Source organism: Artibeus jamaicensis, unplaced genomic scaffold, assembly GCF_021234435.1.
Source record: "Artibeus jamaicensis isolate MK-2021 breed Jamaican fruit bat unplaced genomic scaffold, CSHL_Jam_final scaffold_474, whole genome shotgun sequence".
Lineage (NCBI taxonomy): Eukaryota > Metazoa > Chordata > Mammalia > Chiroptera > Phyllostomidae > Artibeus > Artibeus jamaicensis.
Genome location: NW_026522046.1, coordinates 24,513,406 through 24,536,526, shown reverse-complemented (window position 1 = coordinate 24,536,526; position 23,121 = coordinate 24,513,406). Strand labels below are relative to the sequence as shown.

The 23,121-nt window shown below is 36.3% G+C and overlaps 1 protein-coding gene across 1 annotated transcript in view; it reads right to left on the bottom strand.

The window, feature by feature from the left end:
• Positions 1-2,885: 2,885 nt before the first annotated feature.
• The window catches only part of IFT80 (intraflagellar transport 80), a 106,126-nt gene continuing 85,890 nt past the window's right edge, over positions 2,886-23,121 (bottom strand). Inside the window, exons 14-20 of the mRNA XM_053657869.1 lie at positions 19,394-19,529; positions 18,842-18,989; positions 17,638-17,809; positions 16,505-16,594; positions 16,235-16,407; positions 8,599-8,722; positions 2,886-4,413 (exon numbers count right to left, since the gene is read on the bottom strand). Of these exons, the coding sequence (XP_053513844.1) occupies positions 4,303-4,413; positions 8,599-8,722; positions 16,235-16,407; positions 16,505-16,594; positions 17,638-17,809; positions 18,842-18,989; positions 19,394-19,529 (954 nt within the window). The 3' untranslated portion in view covers positions 2,886-4,302. The remainder of the gene's footprint in view (positions 4,414-8,598; positions 8,723-16,234; positions 16,408-16,504; positions 16,595-17,637; positions 17,810-18,841; positions 18,990-19,393; positions 19,530-23,121) is intronic.

Genomic DNA, 23,121 nt, shown 5'->3' with positions numbered 1-23,121 from the left:
ATATTGGTTTGGTTTGTTTCTTTTTTTTTTTTCCATTTAGCCGATTCCTTAAGCAACAAATGTATTTCCTTCCTGGTCTGACTTTACTAATTAAAAAAAATTACAAAAACACCGTCCTTCAAAACAGTTGGTAAATCTTGTCCATTAAAAAAAAATAAACAGAATGCTTTTTTGTATGCTCAGCATAAAAATGCGAATCATAGAGTTTAACTATACTAAACACCGGTGCCAGCCAATACTGAAGCAATGAGAAAGACAGCTTCCTACCTTAACATTCTGTTTGTGTTCTTGTGGTGGAGCATGACTGTTTGGTACGACTTCACACAGTATGATATCCTGGCTTAGAGCTGAGCAGCCTGGGCAAATCCCTGGACTTTAGATTTACTGGTTATGTGACCATAAGCACGTTGCTTAACTTCTCTAAGCCTACTTTTCTCATCTCTAAAATGGGGAGAGTACCTACTTCAAATGAAGTAGGAGCGTTGCTTTACAGTAGAAGAGTATTGGAACAGTTTTCCATAATCTAGAACACCGGTTCCCATCCTTTTTGGCACCAGGGACTGGTTTGCTCGCTTGCCCACTGCTCATCTGCTGCTGAGGTGTGGCCTGGTTCTGAACAGACCAGGACCCCCGGGGTTGGGGGATCTAGAACATCTGGAAACATCTGAAAAGTTGAATTGCTCTAAGTTGTTTTGAAATGGTCTACTTCAGAAATCACTCCAACTGAAGCCGAGCACAGTGCACGGTGAGCATATGAGCTTGGGTTGCTAGTGGCCGGGCAGTGAGGTCCAGCAGCTCAAGTCAAGTTGTAGGGAAAGAGCAGCTTTAGAGAAAGCTGGCAGAGTGAGCAACTTTGTCACAGGCCTCATAAGGATGTGAAAATCTCACATATTTCCAGAAGCCATGTGCCACTGGCTAGGAGGAACTGAAATTATGTGAGCCGTGGGCAGGGAAGATAAAGACGGGTTGTCCCGAAGAACTGCCTCATCGCCCCTGGTTTGCTTTGGTTTCTGTAGATGGGGTCTAAAGGAGTCCTGACAAGTGACTTTGCCACAGTCCTGTCTGTCGATCACAAAATCTATGGATAAAATCTTCAGAACAAATAAAAATCCATATATTTTTTTATTACAGCCCATTACCTTTTTATGCTGTGTACACTGTAAATTTTGACTTCAGAATAAGAATTTGCAAGGAAAATGAGTTTGAGGCATTTATCTAAACAGTATTTATGTAGCATGTCATTTTCAGAGTTATACATTTTCTATACATACAAAATGACAGATATGTAAAGGTATTTTTCAGTTGATATTCTTGGTAACTGTTTACTGTAGTAAACCATTTTCTAAAATATGTCTGCTCTAAAGGTTGTTTATTTTTATCATAACTTATGTTTCCTCCTGCATACCATACCCTCTGTGCTGAAACGTTGGGGGGAGTCACTGTGTCCTAGAAATATTAATCTGTAACAGGACCAGGTCCCAGGCATAAACCATCTTCCCTATTTGATACATTTATGAGATACACAAGATTTATACACACATGCAAATGTACTAAATTACAGCAAGTTCTTCCAAAATGTAAAAAATTATTGTTAGCCAAGAATCTTCTGTAATAGATTTTGGGTTTTTTTAAATTTTTTATTTATTTATTTTTAGGGAGTGGGGAGGGAGAAAGAGAGAGAAACAGTGATGTGCAAAAGGAACATCAGTCTCTCTCGCCTCTCACATGCCCCAAACCGGGGACCTGGCCCGCAACCCAGGTATGTGCCCTGACAGGGAATCAAAGAGGTGACCCCTTAGGTTTGCGGGTCAACACTCAACCCACTGAGTGACACTAGTCAGATTAATGAATATTTTTTAAAGTGTAACAGAAAAAAAACACATTGGGCATGATGAGGAAAGTGATATTGTGATACGGTGAAGAGCACGTCTGGTCTCGTCCCTGGTTTCTGAAACACAGCTTCCAAAACCGCGGCGATTTTCAGAGCAAAGGGAGTGTTTGTTGTGCTGATGAAGTGACTGCAGGACCCCTAAGGAGCTTCAGGATGGGGGCCGATCAACTCTAGTTCACTAGACACCTGACCTCCAACAAGAAGGCCTGGGGCTGAAGACTGAATTTAATCAAATGGCTAATGATTTCATCAAGCATGCCTATGTAATGAAACCCTGATATTTCTTAAAAAATAAAATACTCAGACATTGAGGCTTGGGAGAATGACATCCCCAGATTCCACAACCGAAGGCCACAGAAGCTCTGAATCCTCCTACCCTGAGACCTTGCCTGATGCATTTCTTCCATTTGACTCTTCTTGAGTTGTGTCCTTTATAATAAAACTGTAGTTTTAAGGATAACATTTCAGCGAGATCAAGAGTTGTTCCACCAAATCATCAAAACTGAAGGGAGAGGGGTCCCAGGAACTCCCAAATTTATAGCCAAGTTGGACGGAAGTGTGGGTACCCTGGGGTCTCCACGTGCAGCTGGGGACTAAAATAAAGGCAGTCTAGTTGGGGACCTCCCCCTTGACCTTGTGAGGCGTGACACTGCGTCCTGGTTGTCAATGTCAGAACTGAATTGAATTGTAGAACACTAGTTGGTATCAGAGAACTGTTGTTAGAATAGACGTATTTCATAATATGGTTTTGTCTTTTAAATTGTAATGAAATAAATATGAAATTCACCCTTCAGGATATAATGTACATTTTGAGAAAAGAGTCAGTAGGGTTGCGGTGACTGTATGGTGATGTGTTTATAGACTTACATGGTGATTGCTTTGGAAGGCATATAAATGCTGAATCCTTATGCTGTATACCTGGCATTGATATAATATTGTATGTCAAGTATAATTAAAAGGAAATTTAAAACATTTACCCTTTTACCCATTTTTATTTTTAAACTTTTTATTGAAATATAACATAATGTAGAAAACATATATAAACTTGTAAGTAAACTGTTCAATCATATTTCACAAATTGAATATTCCCCTGTACCCAGCACCTGGATGAGGAACAGGATACTCCAACATTCCAGAAAAGAAAAGGAATATGTTGAAAAGACAGAAACATTTTCATAAAAGAAAGCTATACATATTAATTAAAATGGAGGTGAGAGAGGTAATCGCTTTTCCATACATTTGCATATTACCACTCTGTAATATACCATTCCTGAAAATGACCTCATGGAAGACTTTCTAAGTGCTTCTGTTGATGTTAAAAAGCTTTTGCAGTAATAATTTCCAGACATATTGAATAAAGGCTAGACAGACGGCTTTGTCATTTAAGATTTTCACAAACTCAGACTCCAGGGCCTAGTTAGTACCTGAACATTCTCAAATCAGGAGAATGAGAAAAATATTTCTTGCCCATTCTAGATATATTTCTAAAGTGATGGTAAAATATATAATAGAATCTGCCATTTTAGCCATTTTCAAGTGTACAATTCAGTGGCGTTAAGAACGTTCACAATGTGGTTTCACCATTATCCATCTCAGAACTTGTTCGTACCAAAAGGGAATTCTGCACTTATTAGACAAACAATAATTCCCCCACTTCCCCCTCTCCCAGCCCCTGGCAGCCACTATTCTCCTTTCTGTCTCAATGAACTCGCCTGTTTTAGTATCCCCAATAAGTGGGATCATACATTCTGACGTTTCCTGTCAGTTTATTTCACTTAGCGTAATATTTTCAAGGTTCTTCCATGTTGTAGCATGTGCAAGAATTTCATCCCTTGTTAAGGCTGATGAATATTCCACTGTATGTATATATATTTTGTTTACACACTCGTGTTATCCACTCATCTTTTTGTCACCTTTTTGCTACTATGAGTAACAATTCTATGAACACTGGTGCACAACTACACGTATTGTAGATTTTCATAAATCCATCCTTCTGTATTTTTGTTGTTTAAATAAACTTCTAGGGTACTTTATGATTGAAGGGTCAAATAGAAATTAATGATAACATGCATTTTAAGGAGTCCAATATTTTATTATCAGCATTAATACCTGTCTATGCTAAAGATTCAGGGATAAAATAATAGGCAAAAAACTGGAATGCAAGCAACACTACATAGGTACATCATACATATATAGGAATGTTTTGTGAATCATTTGACTAAAAAATAAAAAAGATAAAATTATATCCATTACTTTGTGCTTAATCTTTTTGAATATACTTTTAGTATTAAATACACAGAAAGTGCTTATACTTAAAGATTCTGCCTTTCTTTAGCTAAGAACACATGCTTACCCATGGCTAATCAGAATTAATTTCAAAAGGTAAAACTTCTTAACGATAAGCATGGCATTTAGTACTTCAGACCTATATTCTTGCTGGACTGACTGCTTGATGATCGCTCTCGTTCTCTAGTAATTTCCATCTCAATTTTGGCCTTGATTTTCTCCCAATCTATTTGGAGCTGCAGTAGAAGAAAAGAAGAAAAATGCTTATATACTAAAGACATTTTTGTTTAATCCAAACAAAGAATAAACAAAAGAGAATGTATGACTCCCAAAGCATTAGAATAAAAGGGCATGAAAGAAAAGTTAAGAAAAAAGAATGCTAAAAAAAGTAGCTTTAGGACCAAATAATTACCACAATAAAAAGCAAAAACTCTCATTGTGACTCAAAAGACCAACTGTTGCTGTAGCTGTTTATAAAAGGCACGTGTAGACAGTGCCAAGGAGCCGCAGGTCCTGCACAGGTGCCCCAGGGACACAGGGGTGAATGTGCACTGACGTCCCCCAGCCTGCTGCAAATGGGCCAGCTCTTCACTGCGTATAAACTGAGGTTTCCACTGGAGGCCTAGCTCTGAGGAAGACGGGGCAGCCATTTGCTTCCCCTGGGTGTACTCTGCAAACATGGTTCTTCTGCAATAATTTTTAAAGTCGAGTCATAGGGGTGGTTGAAACAGTGATGTAAAGCTATCGGATGAAGCAGTGGGAGAGCAAGGCTGGGACACATCAGAACCACTGAAAAGTGATCATCTGTAATCTGTTTCTTTCCCTTTGACCCATGAGGCAGCACCTCTGCTCTGCCCTCATTACCTTTGGTGTCAGGAATGGACTGTCCTGAGTTTTAGGAACAAGCTTTAAGAAAAAACATTGTTCTGTTTTAAAAAATTTGGAGATCACTAATTAACAAATGTATGTCCTCTCAGGCCAGATACGGGAAAAACTGTGTCCTGGGTTAAGTGCCTCTGATCTACGATGAAATAAACCGCGACTCCTGATACTGAGCCAAAAGTGAACTGGTTTTCACCTCGACGTAGGGTGTCGGGTGGAATAAGTAATATTACATCACACTGAAGTACTGTTTGCTGCTTGAACAGATTTATCTTAAGTAACTGAGAAATTAATTTAAGAAATTCATGCCTCCTTTATTTTGTGCCAGAAGTTGATGAAATTAAATGCTTGGTTCTTTTTTTATTCCAATATCCTTTATCCAAATTTCTATGAATTAATTTGTGGGTAATTTTGGCCATCTTTTCTTAAAGATAATAATTCCATATACTTTTTTCTAGAATATATTAAGAAGATGAATTAAAAGAATCCTTCCTACTAACAGAAGGTGAATGTCTGTGCTAAAATACAAGGGACAGCTCAGTGAAAAGCAGAGCAACATTAGATTATCTGAAAGACTAATTTTTCAATCAGGCTGGAACTTGATATTTTTTAAAATGGCAAACACTTGTTTCTATGTCTAATGAAACATTTGCAAAGAGAAAGGCAAACTTGATGAATGCTTTGGCCTTCTTCCAGCCTTAAATTGACTTACATATGTTTCTCAAATCAATCACAATAAAACCATATATCGATGGTACTCTGAACAACTGTTGCTCTGTTACAACAGAAGTCCATCAAGTAAATTAATGACATCTACATCAGTAACTTGTTATAATACAAATGATGGTGCCATGTGATAGTGTCCTACTGAAAATAAATGTTTCACTTTCACTTTGGCATTTATCCAGTTTTAGAACAGTGTTCTGATAATTTAGTCCTTGGAATACAGTATTTTTAAGTGAGCTTTATATGAGAATATACTCATGACAGCTGTCAAGTGACTTCTATTCTAAAACACATCCTTTCCTCTTACAGGGAGTATCGATACTATTTGACACTTCTGATTCTGGTTCCTAGTCAATTCTTATTCACATAGAAGTAATTTCAAAATCATACCAGATGGCTCTCCTTCCTGTACCCCATCTCTCTCAGACTCAGCTAAAAATCAGAAGCTCATGAAGTGTTTGTCTGTTGGGTTTTTTTTGCTCTTTCTTTCCTTTCTCCTACCATAATGTTTTAAACATTTCCAGGTTCCTCTATGTTTCTTCTTCCACAGAGTATGTGTTCAGGGAATTAAATATATTCCTCAAGTGGATTTATTTGCCAGACTTGTATTATTTTACAGAAACCACTGAACACCATTGTAAACCAGGTACAATGACTCCAATGGGGTTCTTTGAAGACAGTATAATTTATGTGAATCCCAAATTTCAACACTTTAAACTAGGAATGCCCAAATAACACTTCAGGGCTCATAAATATGAATGTATATCAGCCTATGGCCACACCACTCTGAATGCGCCCGATCTCGTCTGAATGTGTATCAAACTTTTCACTTCTAAGTATATCTAAACTTTCACATTATGCATTATGAACCCACTAGAATTCAATATATCTAGAATAAATTTTTGAATTTTTGCTATTAAACTCTTAGTCCTGAAATAAGGAATTTATATAATCGCAATTTTGTCTACAATAAATAGGGGGGATTTTTTTTAAGTCAAAGATGACATTCATCTTAAAATACTGCTTTATGATTTCTAGTTAACTTTCGAGTTACCCTTATGATAACAAAAAGCAGGAAACCGGGACGCAGCGCCGCAGGAGTCCAAGTCACCCATGCAGCTCTTAGGACAAAGGATGAGGACACTGCCTAAAACAGCCATGTGGTCTGGCTACCGGCTACTTTTGTGATTGAGGTATTACACTTCGGTAATAGTTGAACAAATATATAATGAGAAAGATAAATTTGTTAAGTGTTTGCTAACTAGAGCAGAATTTCCTTGAAGGTAAAGACTAAATTTCCTGTTCTCAAAAGCACCAAATGTAAAAATAATGAAAAAAAACAGATGACAATGATGATAAGAAGAAAGAGTAGTTTTAATCTGCTTTAAAATTATACAATGAAGTAAATTTAAGGTGGGTGCTAAGTTTTAACACACTCATATTTTCAAAACTGTGACCAAACTATCAGCCGATCTGGTGATCGGTCTGCTCAGCACGGTGGTGGTGCTGGTAGTTGCTGTCACACTCCATGAGTCAGAGTGCAGCCCGCAGGGGTCCCGGGGAAGCCTGAGTTTGTCCTAGAAGTATAGTCCTCCTATTTTGGGTCCTCCAGCCCAAACTCCCAGAGGATTCATTTCAGTGCTAGACAAGTTCTGAATATTACAGAGGTTTGTGGACCTCCTCTAAAATACACCCCCTTCCACCAAGAAACCCACAACTGTGTCTATCTGGACCCAGACACTGAAGTTGCATTACAGATCTCTAAGAATGACCCCAAAGGTTTCACTACCTTGAAAACCATTCTGAAGTCCAAAAATGTAGATCATGACACTCACTATTCTAAATACAGTAAATGAACAGTGCGGCTTTAGTAGGAACCGTAGTGGCCTTCTCCTTCCCTTCGTTCCTCCTCCTAAGGTTCTAATATATGCTGCCTCCTAGGATGGATCAGAACATCATTCCATTCTATTCCCACAGAGCAACACTCCCAGAGAGTCTATAAGCTCGACCAAACAAACCACATCCGACTCCACACCTAGCACAGTACCTGTCCCAGAGTGAATACTCATATAAATGAATGAAATAAGTAAATGAATTAAAGGTTAATCACAGAGTTAGGAACAAGGCTGGCCCTCTCTTGGGATTACAAGTCTCTTGTCTGTATGGCTAGAGGTAAACTCTATTTCTGCAGCCTGAGCCTGGTGGCCACAATCAGCTCTGCTCTAGGCATTGGGGCAAACGCTTTTGTTCTGGCTCTTCTTGTGGGCTAGTACGCACTAGAATGAGTTTCTTCTAATTGGAGTTATAAAATCTGAGGTTCTGGAATTTCAGAGGCACAGGTTTACCCTTATTTGGCCCTACGTGGTGAAGTCCACTTAGGCTAGGTACTTCTGCAGGGGCAACCTAGCTCCCTAGAATTCTACAGGGTGACAAAGTATCTGTTTTCTGGCCAGTGCCCCCTGTGCTTATATAATTCCCCTGGAGCAGAAGGGGCAGCTGGTGAAACACAAAATTCAGAAGTTAGAAGCCTTTATCCAGGCATTTATATTGTTTATCTAAAATATTAATTAACACCAAACCTTAACACAAACTGGATATTATGAAAACAGATTTCTTAATCAAAACATGGCTGTAAGAGTTTTTAAAAATTAGTAATATAATTATGTAGTCAAAAGAAGACTAAAATATCGTAAGGCAAAAAGTAATTTTTTGAGATCAAGGTATAGATTAGTCAAATTCTGTCTCATTAAGATGAATATTATATATAAATTATAAAACACATACATTTTTATAAAGTACTACATAATACTTACACCTTCTGCATATTGCAAGTATCGTTTATTAGTTTCCTGTTTACCAAATGTCTCCAAAAACTTTTGACGGTAGGCAAGAACGGTATCAACATGTGTTTTGTGTTTTACAGCCAATTCAAGTGCCCTATAATGAGAATAAAACGGATGATCAGCATTGCTGGTATTGGTCTCCGCGGGCAGTGAAGTATTGGGGTGAGAGGGCAGGACGAAGGGCCTGTGCTGTCCTCTCCACTCGTCCCTCCACACAGACCATCATTCCCTGCCTCATCCATCCTGCACATTCCTATTTATACTGCAGGTCAGATCAAGCATGATCTCTTCTTCCCGATGGCTCCCCTTGTAGAAATAAATAACCATTATCTTATCTGTGCTCCATAACATTTAATGCATACTATTATAACAGCACTACTTATAGTGCATTATAATTATTTTAAGTCTGTTTCCTTCACTAACCTATATATTTATTGAAGAAAGATCTGGCTTTCATTTCTTTTTGGTGAGGACTATAGAGTATATGTATGGTAAATGTTCATTGAAAAATTCGCTGAAATCATAATAAAAGGCAAGTAAATGAACTTCCCCCTAATGGAAGTGGTTCGACGATATTGACCATTTTTGTAAGTCTGTAATGAATTTATTTTTTTAAAGATTTTATTTATTTAATTTTAGACAGAGAGGGAGGGAGGAAGAAAGAGAGGAAGAGAAATATCAATGTGTGGTTGCCCCTCACACACCCCCACAGGGGACCTTGCCCACATTCCAGGTTGCTCAACCAAAGGGAATCAAACCAGCAACCCTTTGGTTTGTAGGCCGGCACTCAATCCACTGAGGCACACCAGTCAGGGCTGAATTTATTCTGTTTAATATTCAACTAAAAACTGATATCCTTACTTTATTAACATAGCAAATTTAAAATATTATGAAAATTAAATTTCAGGATAATGAGTTTCGCAAAATGCCTTTGCCACTGATTCTTTAGAAAAAGTTAATAGCCATTTATGTTTTATAATCTATACAATTATGGATTACTATAATATAGAATTAATATCTTTATAGCTAAGTTATTTTAAGGTAATATTTAAATAAGAGATGAGAACTAAATGAATTGCTGAGATCAGCAGAACAACACCAAAGACATAAAATCTACGTGTTGATAATACGGTGGGATTCTCAATTCCAGGCTGATCTCTGTGTGCAGGTTTTGGACAGCAGCTCGGCCCGTGATCCTGCGCATAACTCGCATTAGTTGAGTCAGTCGGAACAATCCAGTAGAGCTGTCCTTACCCTGCTCTCTGTCATCTTGAAGTACAGGAAACAGCCATCGTAACAGTCACAGTGCATTGTTCCTCAAGTTTTCTTGCTTTCTCATGTGACTTCGTAACTTCTGAACAGGCCAGTCACAATTTATCAGAGCCAACTATTATAAGTCTGTTGTTTTAGACAATACTGACTAATGACCTGATTTTTTGCAACGTGTGACTCTTTAGTAGGAAACTGTTTCATTCTTAGCATGCTTTGGTTTGACCTAAACTAAATAGTTACTTTAAGATTTTAGATATGCTGTGTTTATTAACCAATTGATAGACGATTGAGAAATTAAAGACTTAATATGAAAAATTATGAATATAAGTCACATGAATACAAATGATAAAACAAATACAAATGATAAAATTCAGCACAATGATTCATTATAAAAATATATTGGCATTAACCATATTGCCAAATTCAAGGGTACTGATATTTGCTACCCACTACAAACTCCTCACAAAGTTCCTTTATTCCTCTGTGACTTTAAGTCTTTCGGAGAAAAACAGGATACACGAAAAAGAATGCAGAGGTATTAAAATATAGAGGAACAAAAGTGGAAGATAAGAAAGGTAAGAAGTCAATTCATAGAAAATCAGAAGATGAGAAGTAGAAGTGAGGACTGTCCGCCTTGATCTTCGTAACCCTCTCCCGTATTAGGCCCTGTATGTCTCTAAGGCTCTGACTCCAGAGGTGTATGTGCGAATGGAAACTGGTGAAGCACCCCCTTTGCATTTTAGAGTTCAATTCCCATTCTTTATGATTGTATGTGATGGGAGAAGGAATTCTGGATTGCACACCACTGGAAGTACTTCTAAGTGGAGGGTGCATAAGCATCCATTCTGGATGGGGGTTTTCAAAAATTTCAAAGAGATTTTATTAGGGAACATTAATACATTTAATTATGTAGAAAGGATAGAAGATGATGTCTAATCTTGCATTTAGACACTAGATATTAAGTATTATCTATCATTGTAGTCATTATTATAAAATATACATTAATTATCTGATTAAAGAGCAACAGCTAAAGATAAACATTCAAATGATATGTGCTATTTTAAATGTTCTCTAAAAATATACATTGGGTAAAAAATGTTTCCATACCACATTTAGGAGGGAATTCACTCCAAATTATATAAGGGTTATAGGAACAGCATGTCTCTAGCAAATGGTTATTTGGCAACCAAACAAATGTAACATTAGATTATGGAGCTGGAATAAATCCATGTATCTTCTCTGATTTTAAATAGAAGGAAGTTATATAAAACAATAACTCCAAAATGTGCCTTTTTGCATATCTTAAAAGTAGCAAAATCACTCTATGTAACTGGTAGAAGTGGAGAAATTATTTTATTAATACTTACATAAATAATCAATAGGTATACCTGGAGTTTTCAGTTTCTATCTTTCTTAACTTATTTTTCAGAAGAGACCACCCCCAATGTCCAAAGTGAATGTCAAGTATATAACATGCTTACCTACAACTCCTCATGGACTGCATTTTATTAGGTTGAAGGTAATTTTCAAATTCAAGTAGGAATAACAGAAGCACAAACCAGTAAGACTATGCTCCCCAAATGTAATAATACTATTAAAATAAAATCTGTTCCCCCTCTAAAGGCTTTAAAGAAATATAGAAGTTCAAGGATCTTAAAAGCAATCTAGCCTGGCTGGTGTGGCTCAGGGGACTGAGCGCCAACCAGCCTGTGAACCAAAGGGTCACTGGTTCAATTCCCAGTCGAGGGCACATGCCTGGGTTGTGGGCCAGGTCCCCACTGCGGGGGCACGTGAGAAGCAACAACAAATTGATGTTTCTTCCCTCTTTCCCTCCCTCTCTCTAAAAACCAAATATAACCTTAAAAAAAAGAGCCAAATATTTTTTAAAAAGCAATCTAAATATATTTATCATCCAGCCCATTCTTTGCATTATGCTGTTATAAACTGATTCTTTTTTTTTTTTGAAGGTTCTACACATTCAGATTAAATTTTTTTTTTTTTTAGATTTTATTCATTTATCTTTAGAGGGGAAGGGAAGGAGAGAGGGAGAGAAATATCAATGTATGGTTGCTTCTCATGTGTCCCCTACTGGGAACTAGCCAGCAACCCAGGCATGTGCCCTGACTGGGAACTGAACCATGATCCCTTAGTTCGTAGGCCCGCACTCAATCCACTGAGCTATACCAGCCAGGGCTAAACTGATTCTTATATTTGATCCAAATATGTATCTCTCTTACTCCAACCTTTTTATCTTAGCCATACCACTTAGACTCAAAAACTGTTATCACAGAACTTGATTGATTTTGTTCATTTCTATATTCCCAAAGCTTAAAACCTGGCACATGAGGGACACTCAATAAATATTTTTAAATGAATAATAGCTACCATTTATTGAAGGCTTACTATGTCTGTGTCAGGCAGTATACTAAGAAATTTTCAAAATTTTAATCTGGACAATAAACATGAAGTTTTAACACCTCCATTTTCAACATAAGGAAGCTGAGATTAATAGAGCCTCAGTCACCTGTCTAAGACCACAGAGCCAGAAATGCAGAACCAGAAGTCAAACCCCGGTTGGATTCCAAAGCTCCCAGTCTCAACCACTACATCTGTCTTTTTACTATTCAGCCTTTTTGAGCACATACTTTTAAATGACCAGATACTTCAACAAGAGTGTTAAAAAAAGTTCTCCATGTAATGTCTAAATAAGCCTAATATGGCAAGCACTTGATTAACATGTGCTGACTAAATGAATATGCAATGGGAACAAATATTCCATGTGGTTTTGATTTGGAAATGGTAATACATAAAAGTTTCTTAGCAGCTATAACTTCTGCTGATTATTTGAAGTCAGTTTTTACTCAATCCTTCCTAATTATGCTAAAAGTGATGGGAAACTATGGGCTTCATTTAAATGAGTCAGAACTCAAGAGTGACATGATCAGATTTATAGTGGGACAAGGTCATTGTGACTACAGTGTGAAGAATGGGTAGGAGAAGAGTACATGTGGAGAGATCAGTGGTGATGATAGACTGAGAGAAACTTGGATTGGCCTACACAAGGGTGCTGGTGGTTAAGTGGATGAGAGTCAGAGGTACATGGGAGGAAAAACAGTAACTGGGGGGTGCGGGAGCATAAGGAAAATGTCAAATGTGACACCTAGATTTCTAGCTTTGCAGAGCCTGACAAGATAGCTGGTTCTGGAAGCAAATATGGGCAAGTTAGAGGGGTAGATGAGAGGTGAATATTTGGGAGTCCTGAGTGCAGAATTAGTCATCAGAATCCTGGAACCATGCTCCTGGATCTTTATCCTGTAGACACAAAGGTCCACCAGCACGTGCCCAACCCACTGGTTTATAGTCAAGATAACAAGCAAGAAGCCCAGGAAAGGGAGCTGTCAGGTGGACGTGAGAGTGGAGGAGCACTAATGAGTTCATTCTCTCCCGTCCAATCCTCTTTGCTTTTCTTGTTTTCCCTCTCCCTGAGATCTCACACCTTAAGCTAGGGTCATTTGCTGGTAACTAGAGGTAAGAGAGAAGGGAGGTACAGGGAGAAAGATATAGAAATAACAGGGAAAATTTGAAGTCATAGGAGAAAATAAGATAGGGAAATAAAGATGAGGGAGGCAAAAAGGACACCAACTTTGTTCACATCCAGATCCTAAGAAATGTGGAATCAGAAATAACTGATTCCATTTGAGAGGACAGGTAGTGGACCAGTGTCCCCTGGGAAGAGGTAAGTTTCACTTAGGTCAAGGAGGTACAAGAAATGTACAGAGGGCACCATATATAATGTATATATTATCTATATATATTATGGGGCTATCAATAGAAGCCATCAGAGGCAAATAGCCTCATCTCCCTGCTATGGCACTGACGCACTGCTATGCATCTATACTTTGTGTTTGCAGAGGAGCACTGCAAAGGGATTAAGGGTATTGCATACGGATTAAGAGCATGGATATTAAGACCTGCTATGTATATGTAAGATAAAATGCTTCTGTTCTGTAGTAAGTATATAATTATAATTCAAAAGGGAAAAGATGCTGCAAAACTTTGCAAAGATAAATAATGAAAGAGTTAAACAGCAATCCAATAAAAAAGTAAGTAGGGAAAAAAATAGGGATATCAACAACACATATCTAATTGCTTGATGATACTAAGAAAATTCAAGTCCTCTTTGAGAGTAGAAGACTAAGTTCAAATCCCAGATCTGCCACCGAGTTATGAGTAAGCCCCAACTTCTTCATTTGTGAAGTGCTGTGATAACAAAACAGGAAGAAATGTGGAAACTGTTTAATACAATTCCTGACATGTCATAGTACTTAATAAATAGAGGCTTTATATTTTTTTACTCTCTTGTAATTTTATTTTAATTTAATCCATACATTTACTTAATTGGGATAATATCTCATAGTTGTATTGATTTGCATTTCTCTAATGATTAATGATGTTGAGCATCTTTTCATCTGTATATTGGCCATATGCATGTCTTCCTTGGAAAAGTGTTTATTCAGGTCCTCTGTCCATATTTTAAATCACATTGTTTTTCTGTCGAGTTGTATGAGTTCTTTATATATTTTGGATATTAGCTTCTTATTGGAAGTATCATTTACAAATATCCTCTCCCATTTAGTTGGTTACCTAGTTTTAATGGTTTTTTTTTGCTGTGCAGCAAAGCTGTTTTTAGCTCGATGTAGTCTCATTTGTTTATTTGTGCTTTTGTGTCTCTTGCCTTGGGTGGGGATCAAGTCAAAAAAATACCTCTGAGACCAATATTCTTAAGCTTAGTGCCTATGTTTTCTCTATGTATTTTACTGTTTCAGGTCTTACATTCCAGTCTTTAATGCATTCTCAGTTAATTTTTGTGTATGGCATAAGTAATTCAAATTACTATTATTAATGACAATAAAACAGAATTCCTAACTAAAGTATAAGCTTTTAAAGCTAAAGATCCTTAAATAGTTTTTAAAAATATTACGCAGTGTTCAGAGTGCTATACAAATACTAATTTCTAAAACTTATCAACATAAATATTTTCTCAAAATACTGAATGCTTTAAACATTATTCTTTCCTATTTCTCTGAAATTCTGCCTTGGTAATCATATACACAATTTTCATTACTTACTTAACACAGAGTTTTTAAAATATTATTCATACTGTCTCTTTCCAAACTACTTACTTTAAAATTTATGAATTAGGAATAAATTAAGGACAAGGACAATGACTTATTCATGTTTGTAGAACCAAAAACATTTTTCATGATCCTTTTTACACTTAAACAATGATGACAAATTTGTCTAAATAAAGGACATAGAGTGGCTGCATTACAGGAACAGTATATAGATCATTAGTGCATAAATTAAATAAAGAGACTACAGTATGTCAGTGACAAAATTAACTATCTACCATTCTTGTTATTTCTACTCAAAGGGAAGGTAGAGACAGGGTATGTATAAAAATTCTAATCTAAGGGAGTTATTAGTAAGGGGCCTGTAACTGAAAGATTCAGGATTATATTTGAGCCCAGAGAGAAACAAAAATGATGAAAGACATTTCTAACCTGGAAAAGTAGGCATGTCAGTTTTATAACACAGTAACTTGAGGTGAATGTATATAAGCACCACAGCCTTTCACTGAAAGAGTGAGGGTAGAACCTACCCATGTCCCAGGCAAGGAGCAGCGGGCCACTCTGTCTCAGAAATCAATCTGCCCCAGAGCTTAGTGGTGGGGAAGGTCACTACTGACGGCTCCTTACCACGAATCCTTTCATCTTTCTTCTTTAGCATCACAAATCTCTTGGCTCTTCTCCCGGCCTGACTGCTTTATCCCATCTTTCATGGATCTCTCTTCTTTCACTTGTCCCATAAATGTTGATGTCAACTCACCCCACCCATTTCCCCAGTCCGTTTCCTGATGACTCCAAAATCTACATCTCCAGTTCAAATCCTTCCCATGAGCTCCTGTTCTGTTTCACCAACTATTAGCACATACTTCTCACAAATGTTTCAAATTCAATATATCTAAAACAGAACTATTTTCCCTTCTATATCTGCTAATATTAGTATTTTCATCTATTCAGTTACTGAAATGAGAAATTTGGGAAACATCCTAGACTCTCTTTTCTTCTTCATACCTTAAGTTCTAGTCAATCACAAGTTCAGAGAAGGCATAAATCTTGAATGACAAACTAGTAAAAAAAATAAACATAAATCAATTCTTTTGTGGCGTTAGGAAACTATGAAGTACAGTGAAAAATGTAATGTACTAAAATGGTAGGGAAAAGAATAAGATCAATCTGGTTTTGGAACTGATAAAAACTATTTTTATTACCTTTCCCAGTTGTAGAGATTAATATTGATCTGGATCGCTTGATAAACAAGGCCAGCCTGAAGAAGTACTATTTCAGCCTCTTGTATGTTCCCACTAAACATTAATATGTGGGCCATTTTTGATTCTTTAGATGGAAGATCTTTTATAGAATTGATGTATTGAACCTTATCAATCTAATAAAAGAAAAAATATTTGAATTGGATAGTAACAGAAATATAACAAATTATGGCAGAACACACACACATACGCATGTAAATAAATGTCATTTACTTCACCAATTGCTGCATAGGCTATTTCTGCAGTAGTCATATCTCGATTAGCAACTGCCATAGAAGCTAGGCAAGCCCACATGGTTTGTTCCTAAAATGAAATATGAGAATAATTATTTCAATACGTGGCTTTTGTTTTAAAATAAACACTGATTTTAAATATAATAAAATTATGTTTTAATTAAAAATAAAAAATTTACTGAGCATGGCACTGAAAGAACTACTAATTCAATAAATTAATGATGTAAAACTTTCATTGTGACTACTTTGTTAAATATGTATTAATAACACATAGAGAACTTCTTTGGAATAAAAATTTTTAAATTTTCATTTCTAATTATCAAAGATTTATTTTGAACTTAATATATTTTCCATAATTTTAAAAAGATTTTATTTTTAGAGAGGGGGAAGGGAGGGAAAGGAACTTTGAGGTGCAAGAGTAACATCCACTGGTTGCCTGCAACACAGGCATGTGCCCTGATTGGGAATCAAACTGCTGACCTTTCAGTTCGCAGGCTGGCACTCAGTCCACTGAGCCACACCAGCCAGGGCTGAACTTAACGATATACTTTTAAGATAGCCCTCCAAGCTTTTTGATGAGATGTCAAAGGAAACCACATATAGGGAGCCTGAGGAATAGTTTCTTGGATAAGAGCAGATTGCCACCAACAACCCACTGTGAAAAAAAATCAAAAACTCACTCCACTAAAGTATATTCTAAAAAATGTGAAACAATGTTCAACAAAAGAGTTCTGTGGTCAAGCATACTCAAGAAAATCCTGAATTCAACCTTAGCTGCACAAATCATCTGAGGAACTTAAAAACTATGCCCAGATCACTCCCCAGATTTAAGAAATTAGAATCTCTGTGGGGGAAGAAGTTGGGAACCTGACTTTTAAAAAAGTTTAGAAGACTTTTTATACGTATCAACATTAAGAAACCACCCATTTAAATTAGAGCTTGTTCAGAGAATACATTGTAGAGCATCTACCCCTGTATCATTTGTAGCTTCACATATAAAAAGAGACATGATCCCAATGGCATATTTTCCAGCCCTTAAGTGTTATCGTTTCTCATCTTGCAAAAAGATATTGTGTGAACTAATACACAACTATGAATCTGAAATGTAAGTACCTTAACAAAGCGACAAAGTCTCACAGCATCTTCCCATTTTGAACTGCTTACATATTCATGGAGAATAGCAGGATACGGTGAAATAGTGATGTGAACCAGCGAGCCATCGGCTCTTCTTATAGTTACCTGATTTCCAACAAAACTCACAATGTGGGGATTTTTACTAAATTCACTGTACGGGAAAAAAGAAAAGTGCAATTTATATGCTGAGCAAATTTTTCATATATATCAAATTTGAGGAGTTGAACCCTGACATACATTTGAAGTATCCAACTTCTAAAATGCATCTCCAAAAAAGTTAACTCCACAGAGAATGTATGTATTGAAATAAACATTTGAGTCTAATTTGTTATATATACTTGGAGCAAAATACACTGTTTAATGTGGCAAAACTACTACATTTGTAAGAGCTATTTCTAAAAGCATTTCAAATGACTTTTTCCCCGCTCAGTTCTAAGGTAAACCACACAAATGATGAAGTCACTAAGTTTGAATTTTTAAAGTATTAAAGTGTAAACCATTACAAATGAAGCTGATTTCAAGGTTATTTTCCCACCATAAAAAGAGGTGAACTTTAAGAAAAGAGACAGACTAATTTCTCTTTATTAGTTTAAAAACTTTTAAAATGATGCCTCTCTGCTTTTGCTAAGGTTGTGAATTTGAATATTAAAAATGAACTCAAAATAGATTTGCAAGTTAAGCTTAGATTTTAAAGTGAGTCTTTGTAATCCTATTTTGTCACAACTGAGAAATCCCCATGCTGTTTCTTAGAGGATTTTATATTTTTTATCTTTAATTTCAAAATTCAATGCTAGATTGGATTCAATTTTAGAACACATACATTCCTGAACATCTTAGAATGATAATCTGGGACAGAGTCAAGTGCTACACAACCTTGTCACAAGGTTGTGTATCACTGAAAAACCTTAGGAACTACCTGAGTTACCATTAAACATTAAGCTCGAAAGTTACATTCACATAAGGAAAATTATATTCATATAAGAAACAAATAAATATAATAGTTTTATACAACACTTTTAACTTGGTTCCATCACTTAAGTCTCACCAAATTAGCTTCAGCTGAACAAATTATTCAGTTGACTAAGTGAAAGATACCTTGGCAGAATTAAAATGAGAGGCAAAGACATGACACTTTACTCATTTTATTTACCAAAATAAAAAATTCTATGCAGTAAAACGTTACCTTGCATCCTTTTCATATAACGTTTTAGGTAAAATGTCTCTGTCCACATAAACTGTGTTAGGGTAATACCACACAGTTAACCGAGTATCTTGAAGTCCACAAAGGATATTGCACATATCACTCCATGCCAAAGTGTGCACCATCGTTCCTTGTTTTAAAAAGAACATTAATGTATTATTAGTTCTACTACAGAAACATTAAAAATATAGATGCAAAATCAGCTGACATACAAGACCCCATCTAAGTTCTGGTAGGTATGACTCTAATTTCTAATCATATAATGGTGAAACATGCACAAAAATTCACATAAGAATTGATGAAAATATCTGAATATTCTAACCAGAACCACTATATTTTTAATTTCCAAGTCTTTCTTCAATGCCAATTTAGCTGTGGCGGCTAAAGATTTGCTATTAAATGGAGTTAAATAGCTAAAAAATGTTATGAAATGAAAGCATTCATAGATTCAATCAAGCAAGTAAGCTATTTATATGGCAATAGATTTAAGAAAATTGAAAGTAATTAAAATTTTAAATGGTTACAATTTTTTACCGAGTTTGACAATTTGTTCTTCCTTCCCAAATCGTTTCACCGAGGTGATATAAAGATCTCTATTTTTATCAATGAAAGCAATTTTTCTATCATTGGTAAGTCCTTTTTGATCTAGAGCAATTTCCAAAATTTCACTCTAAAAAAAAATTAAATACCAGATTAGTTTTAGTGCTTGACCATAGACCATTTCAACTATTTAAAGAACATTTGTTTACTTAAGATCATTATATATCACTCCCCTACCTACAGTGATAAATTGCCCCTGTTAAATAATTTTAACTGCTAGCACAGTAATAAATCAAAAGCTATACTAACACGTACTTTAAAAAAATTTACCAGGGAAAGCTGTCCCTTAAAACATTAAAATAACGTATACTTTGGAGCTGAGAAAGCTGACAAACGCGTCCATCTTAGTGGGCAGGGCGAAGGGTGAGAGGCAGGAGGGTGCCACGTGGGAGGTCTGCTTTGAAAAAAAGAGGGGGGTCTCCTTGGATTAAGCTCCTCATACTGAAGTTCTCTATAAGCATATTGACTACATAAAAAGACTTGTAAGAACTGATTTATGAAAATATCTATTTAGAGCCTTAAATTTTATAGATTCTTTCACATTTATTGCATATGAAACAAGAAACAATCGTCTGATGTAGGTGTTATGATACTTATTTTGCAGATGAGAAGACTGAGATCCATAGCCATTAAGTAATTTTGCTCAGAAAAAGCTAGTAGCAAGCATAAGTAGATTTCACAACCCAGACTTCTGACCGCATAGCAAGTGGTCTGTCTACAGTAGCAAAGTATTTCTGGCATGTTACATTCATCTATTGTACCATCATACTAGCCAGTGAAATGAATTTCCTTGTAATTTGAAAATGGTTCAGTATGGATTTATTTTGATTCAATTCAAGGGGTATTGTTTACTGCTTATTATGTCTGAAGACCTGCTAGGATCTGTGAATTCAGTAAGAATCATGATCACATCAAGCAGTCATACCTATCGTATACTATCATAACATCCCGAAAAAACAAAACATGCATACATACCCTTATGCAAGTTGAGGGGTCAGAATAAACCATGTATCAGTTCCTAATACATTAAAAAAACTCTTCTCTTTGAAAATACTGTCAGTTGTATATTAAGAAAGAAAATAATGTTGTTCCATGTATATCAAGCTATGTATGAAATATTATTTTAGGTATTTTCAAAAGGGAAACCTTTCACAGAAACTGATCCTTGCAATAAAGAATTACTCATACCCATCAAAAGTACCTAATATACAAGGTGGGAACAAAAGTAGGTTTGCAGTTGTGAGTACATGAAACACACAGTTTATTCTTACATTATTATATATTAATTATTGTATTATTTTCCATATAAACAATGATAAATCTCCTTTTGCCACAACCTGTATTTTTTAAAAAATTGTTAAACAGATACAATTCTCCCCACTAGGGAATTCGAAATGAAAGACTGACAATAATAATGCCTTGGTACACAGTGCGGGGGGAGGGCTTCCTCCTCCTCACTCTCTCTTCATTCAGCAGGGCTCCCCGGGCTCCTCTTGTCCAGTCCCACTAAGTCCCCTTTTGTTTGGTTCCTCCTGAGTCGCTCTCTGCAGTGGGACAGGGAAGCAGCTTCATGTTCACTTGAACCTTCTTCCTTGACCTACACTAACATTCATTTAATAAAAGACAGACCGGAGTTCTAGTTTTGGCTCTGTTATGTATTTGGGTAGGTCCTGGGTTTTAGTGTCTTCATAAAATATGAAACAAAACAGACTGAGTGACTTTCTCTAGAGAATGCCAAATTTTTAAATCCTTTGTATTATATACAAGACAAAGAGGTAAAAATGTCTTGTGCAACTTCACTCTTACAATAATGAAATTACAACTTTCCTACTCCTAGAAAAAGTGTTCTAGAAAAAGAATTACCAACACTAAAAGAAATGTTTGTTAAACCTTACTAAATGACTCTCATTTCAACCTAACTAACAAAAATGATGATGATATCTTCAATAACTGAGAAATGTACTCCCTTTTTACATGCTTAATTCTTCTGAAAAGGAAGAATTCCTCTTACATAGTCTTGATTTAAAATGTTAGTAACAAAGATTGTGGGGATGGAGGCATCTCATGTACAGGGGGAGGTCCCTCAAAAAACGGACTTACTTATAAAAAATTCTGTATTTATTCTCACGTTTAAACTTCAGTCACCTTCAAAGTCCTCTCCATTTGATGTAATTCACCCTTATCAAGACTTTTTCCACTGCTCAAAACAGTTTTCGAACTTGTCAACTTTAATGTCTTTTAGTACTTCTGCTGGTTTTTGGTTCCCCTCTTCTGCAGCAGCAAAACATTTCCCTTTGAGGACTTTTTTTCTCCCAGAAAACAAAAAAAAAGTTGCTTGAGGTGGGATCAACTGAACAGGGAGGGTGGGACACGGGGGTCATGCAGGTTTTGGTCAAAAACTGCTGAACACAGTGCCGAATGGGCAGGCGTGATAAATCACCCATGATAAAATGGTCAAACCCACTGAAGGAGTCTTCAAAAAAATTCACTGAAGCTGGATGCAACCTCTCACAACAATGCCAGCTGGTACACTGATACAGATGGGTTCCTAGAACACTTACCCAATGGGGGAAGCCCTTCAGAAGATAACTCTGTTTTTTGGGAAGTCCCTCCTCCCAAATATTACTAGTGAGAATATAAATTGACACAATTCTTTACAAGATAACTTGACAATACTTATTTGGAAAGTAATTCATCTTGACAATATTGTAATAGGAAAAGACTGGAAACAAATTGTCCATCACTTGGGTACAGGTTAAATAAATTCTGATACATCCATATAATATTATATACGGTGGGATGGTGGGGGGGGGAGGATCGAGGAAGCATGTTATGTGATGATATAAAAAGATCTCCAGAAATAGTGTTGTGTGAGAAAATCAAGGTGCAGAGTTATATTTTATGGTTTTGTAAAAGAGGAAGATAAGAACATATATCAGTTTTATTTGAATATGCACTAAAAATTTCTGCAAGGGCCCTGACTGGTGAGGCTCAGTTGCTTGGGGCATCATCCCATAAACCAAAAAGTTGCAAGTTCGATGCCTCCTCAGGGTACATACCTAGGTTGCAGGTTTGTTCCCTGGTTAGGGCACGATGGATGTCTCTTTCTCACATTCATGTTTCTCTCCCTCTCCCGCCCTCCCTCCCTTTCTCTCTAAAATCAATAAGCATGTCCTCAGGTGAGGATAAAAATATAAATAAATCAATAGGCAAACAAACAAACAAATAAATAAAGTAGTGCCCAAGTTGTACCCTAGACCATTATATCAGAAAGGGAGGAGCAGTTGTTTTAAAAAAATCTCTGAAATGATATGTGGGCGATTAATAAACTGGTTACTTATTTTGTAGAATGAAACTGTACTGATGAGGGACAGGTATAGCACACAAACATTTTCACTGTATAGCTTTTTGATGCTTTTTGATTTCTGAACTGTACGAATGTATGTGTTATTCAAACTTACATCTAACAAATACAAAAAGAAAAGTGTGACACTTTATAAGAAGCATTGAATATCATTAAAAGCATCTTTAAGCCTAATATACCACTTATTAGAAAGATACAATAAAATGTGCTCCTTTGTTCATTTTAAGGCTAAAAACCAGGAACCAATAAACGATTCACAATTCAGTGTCTTTTTGTACTTCAGGATTATTTTTTTCAG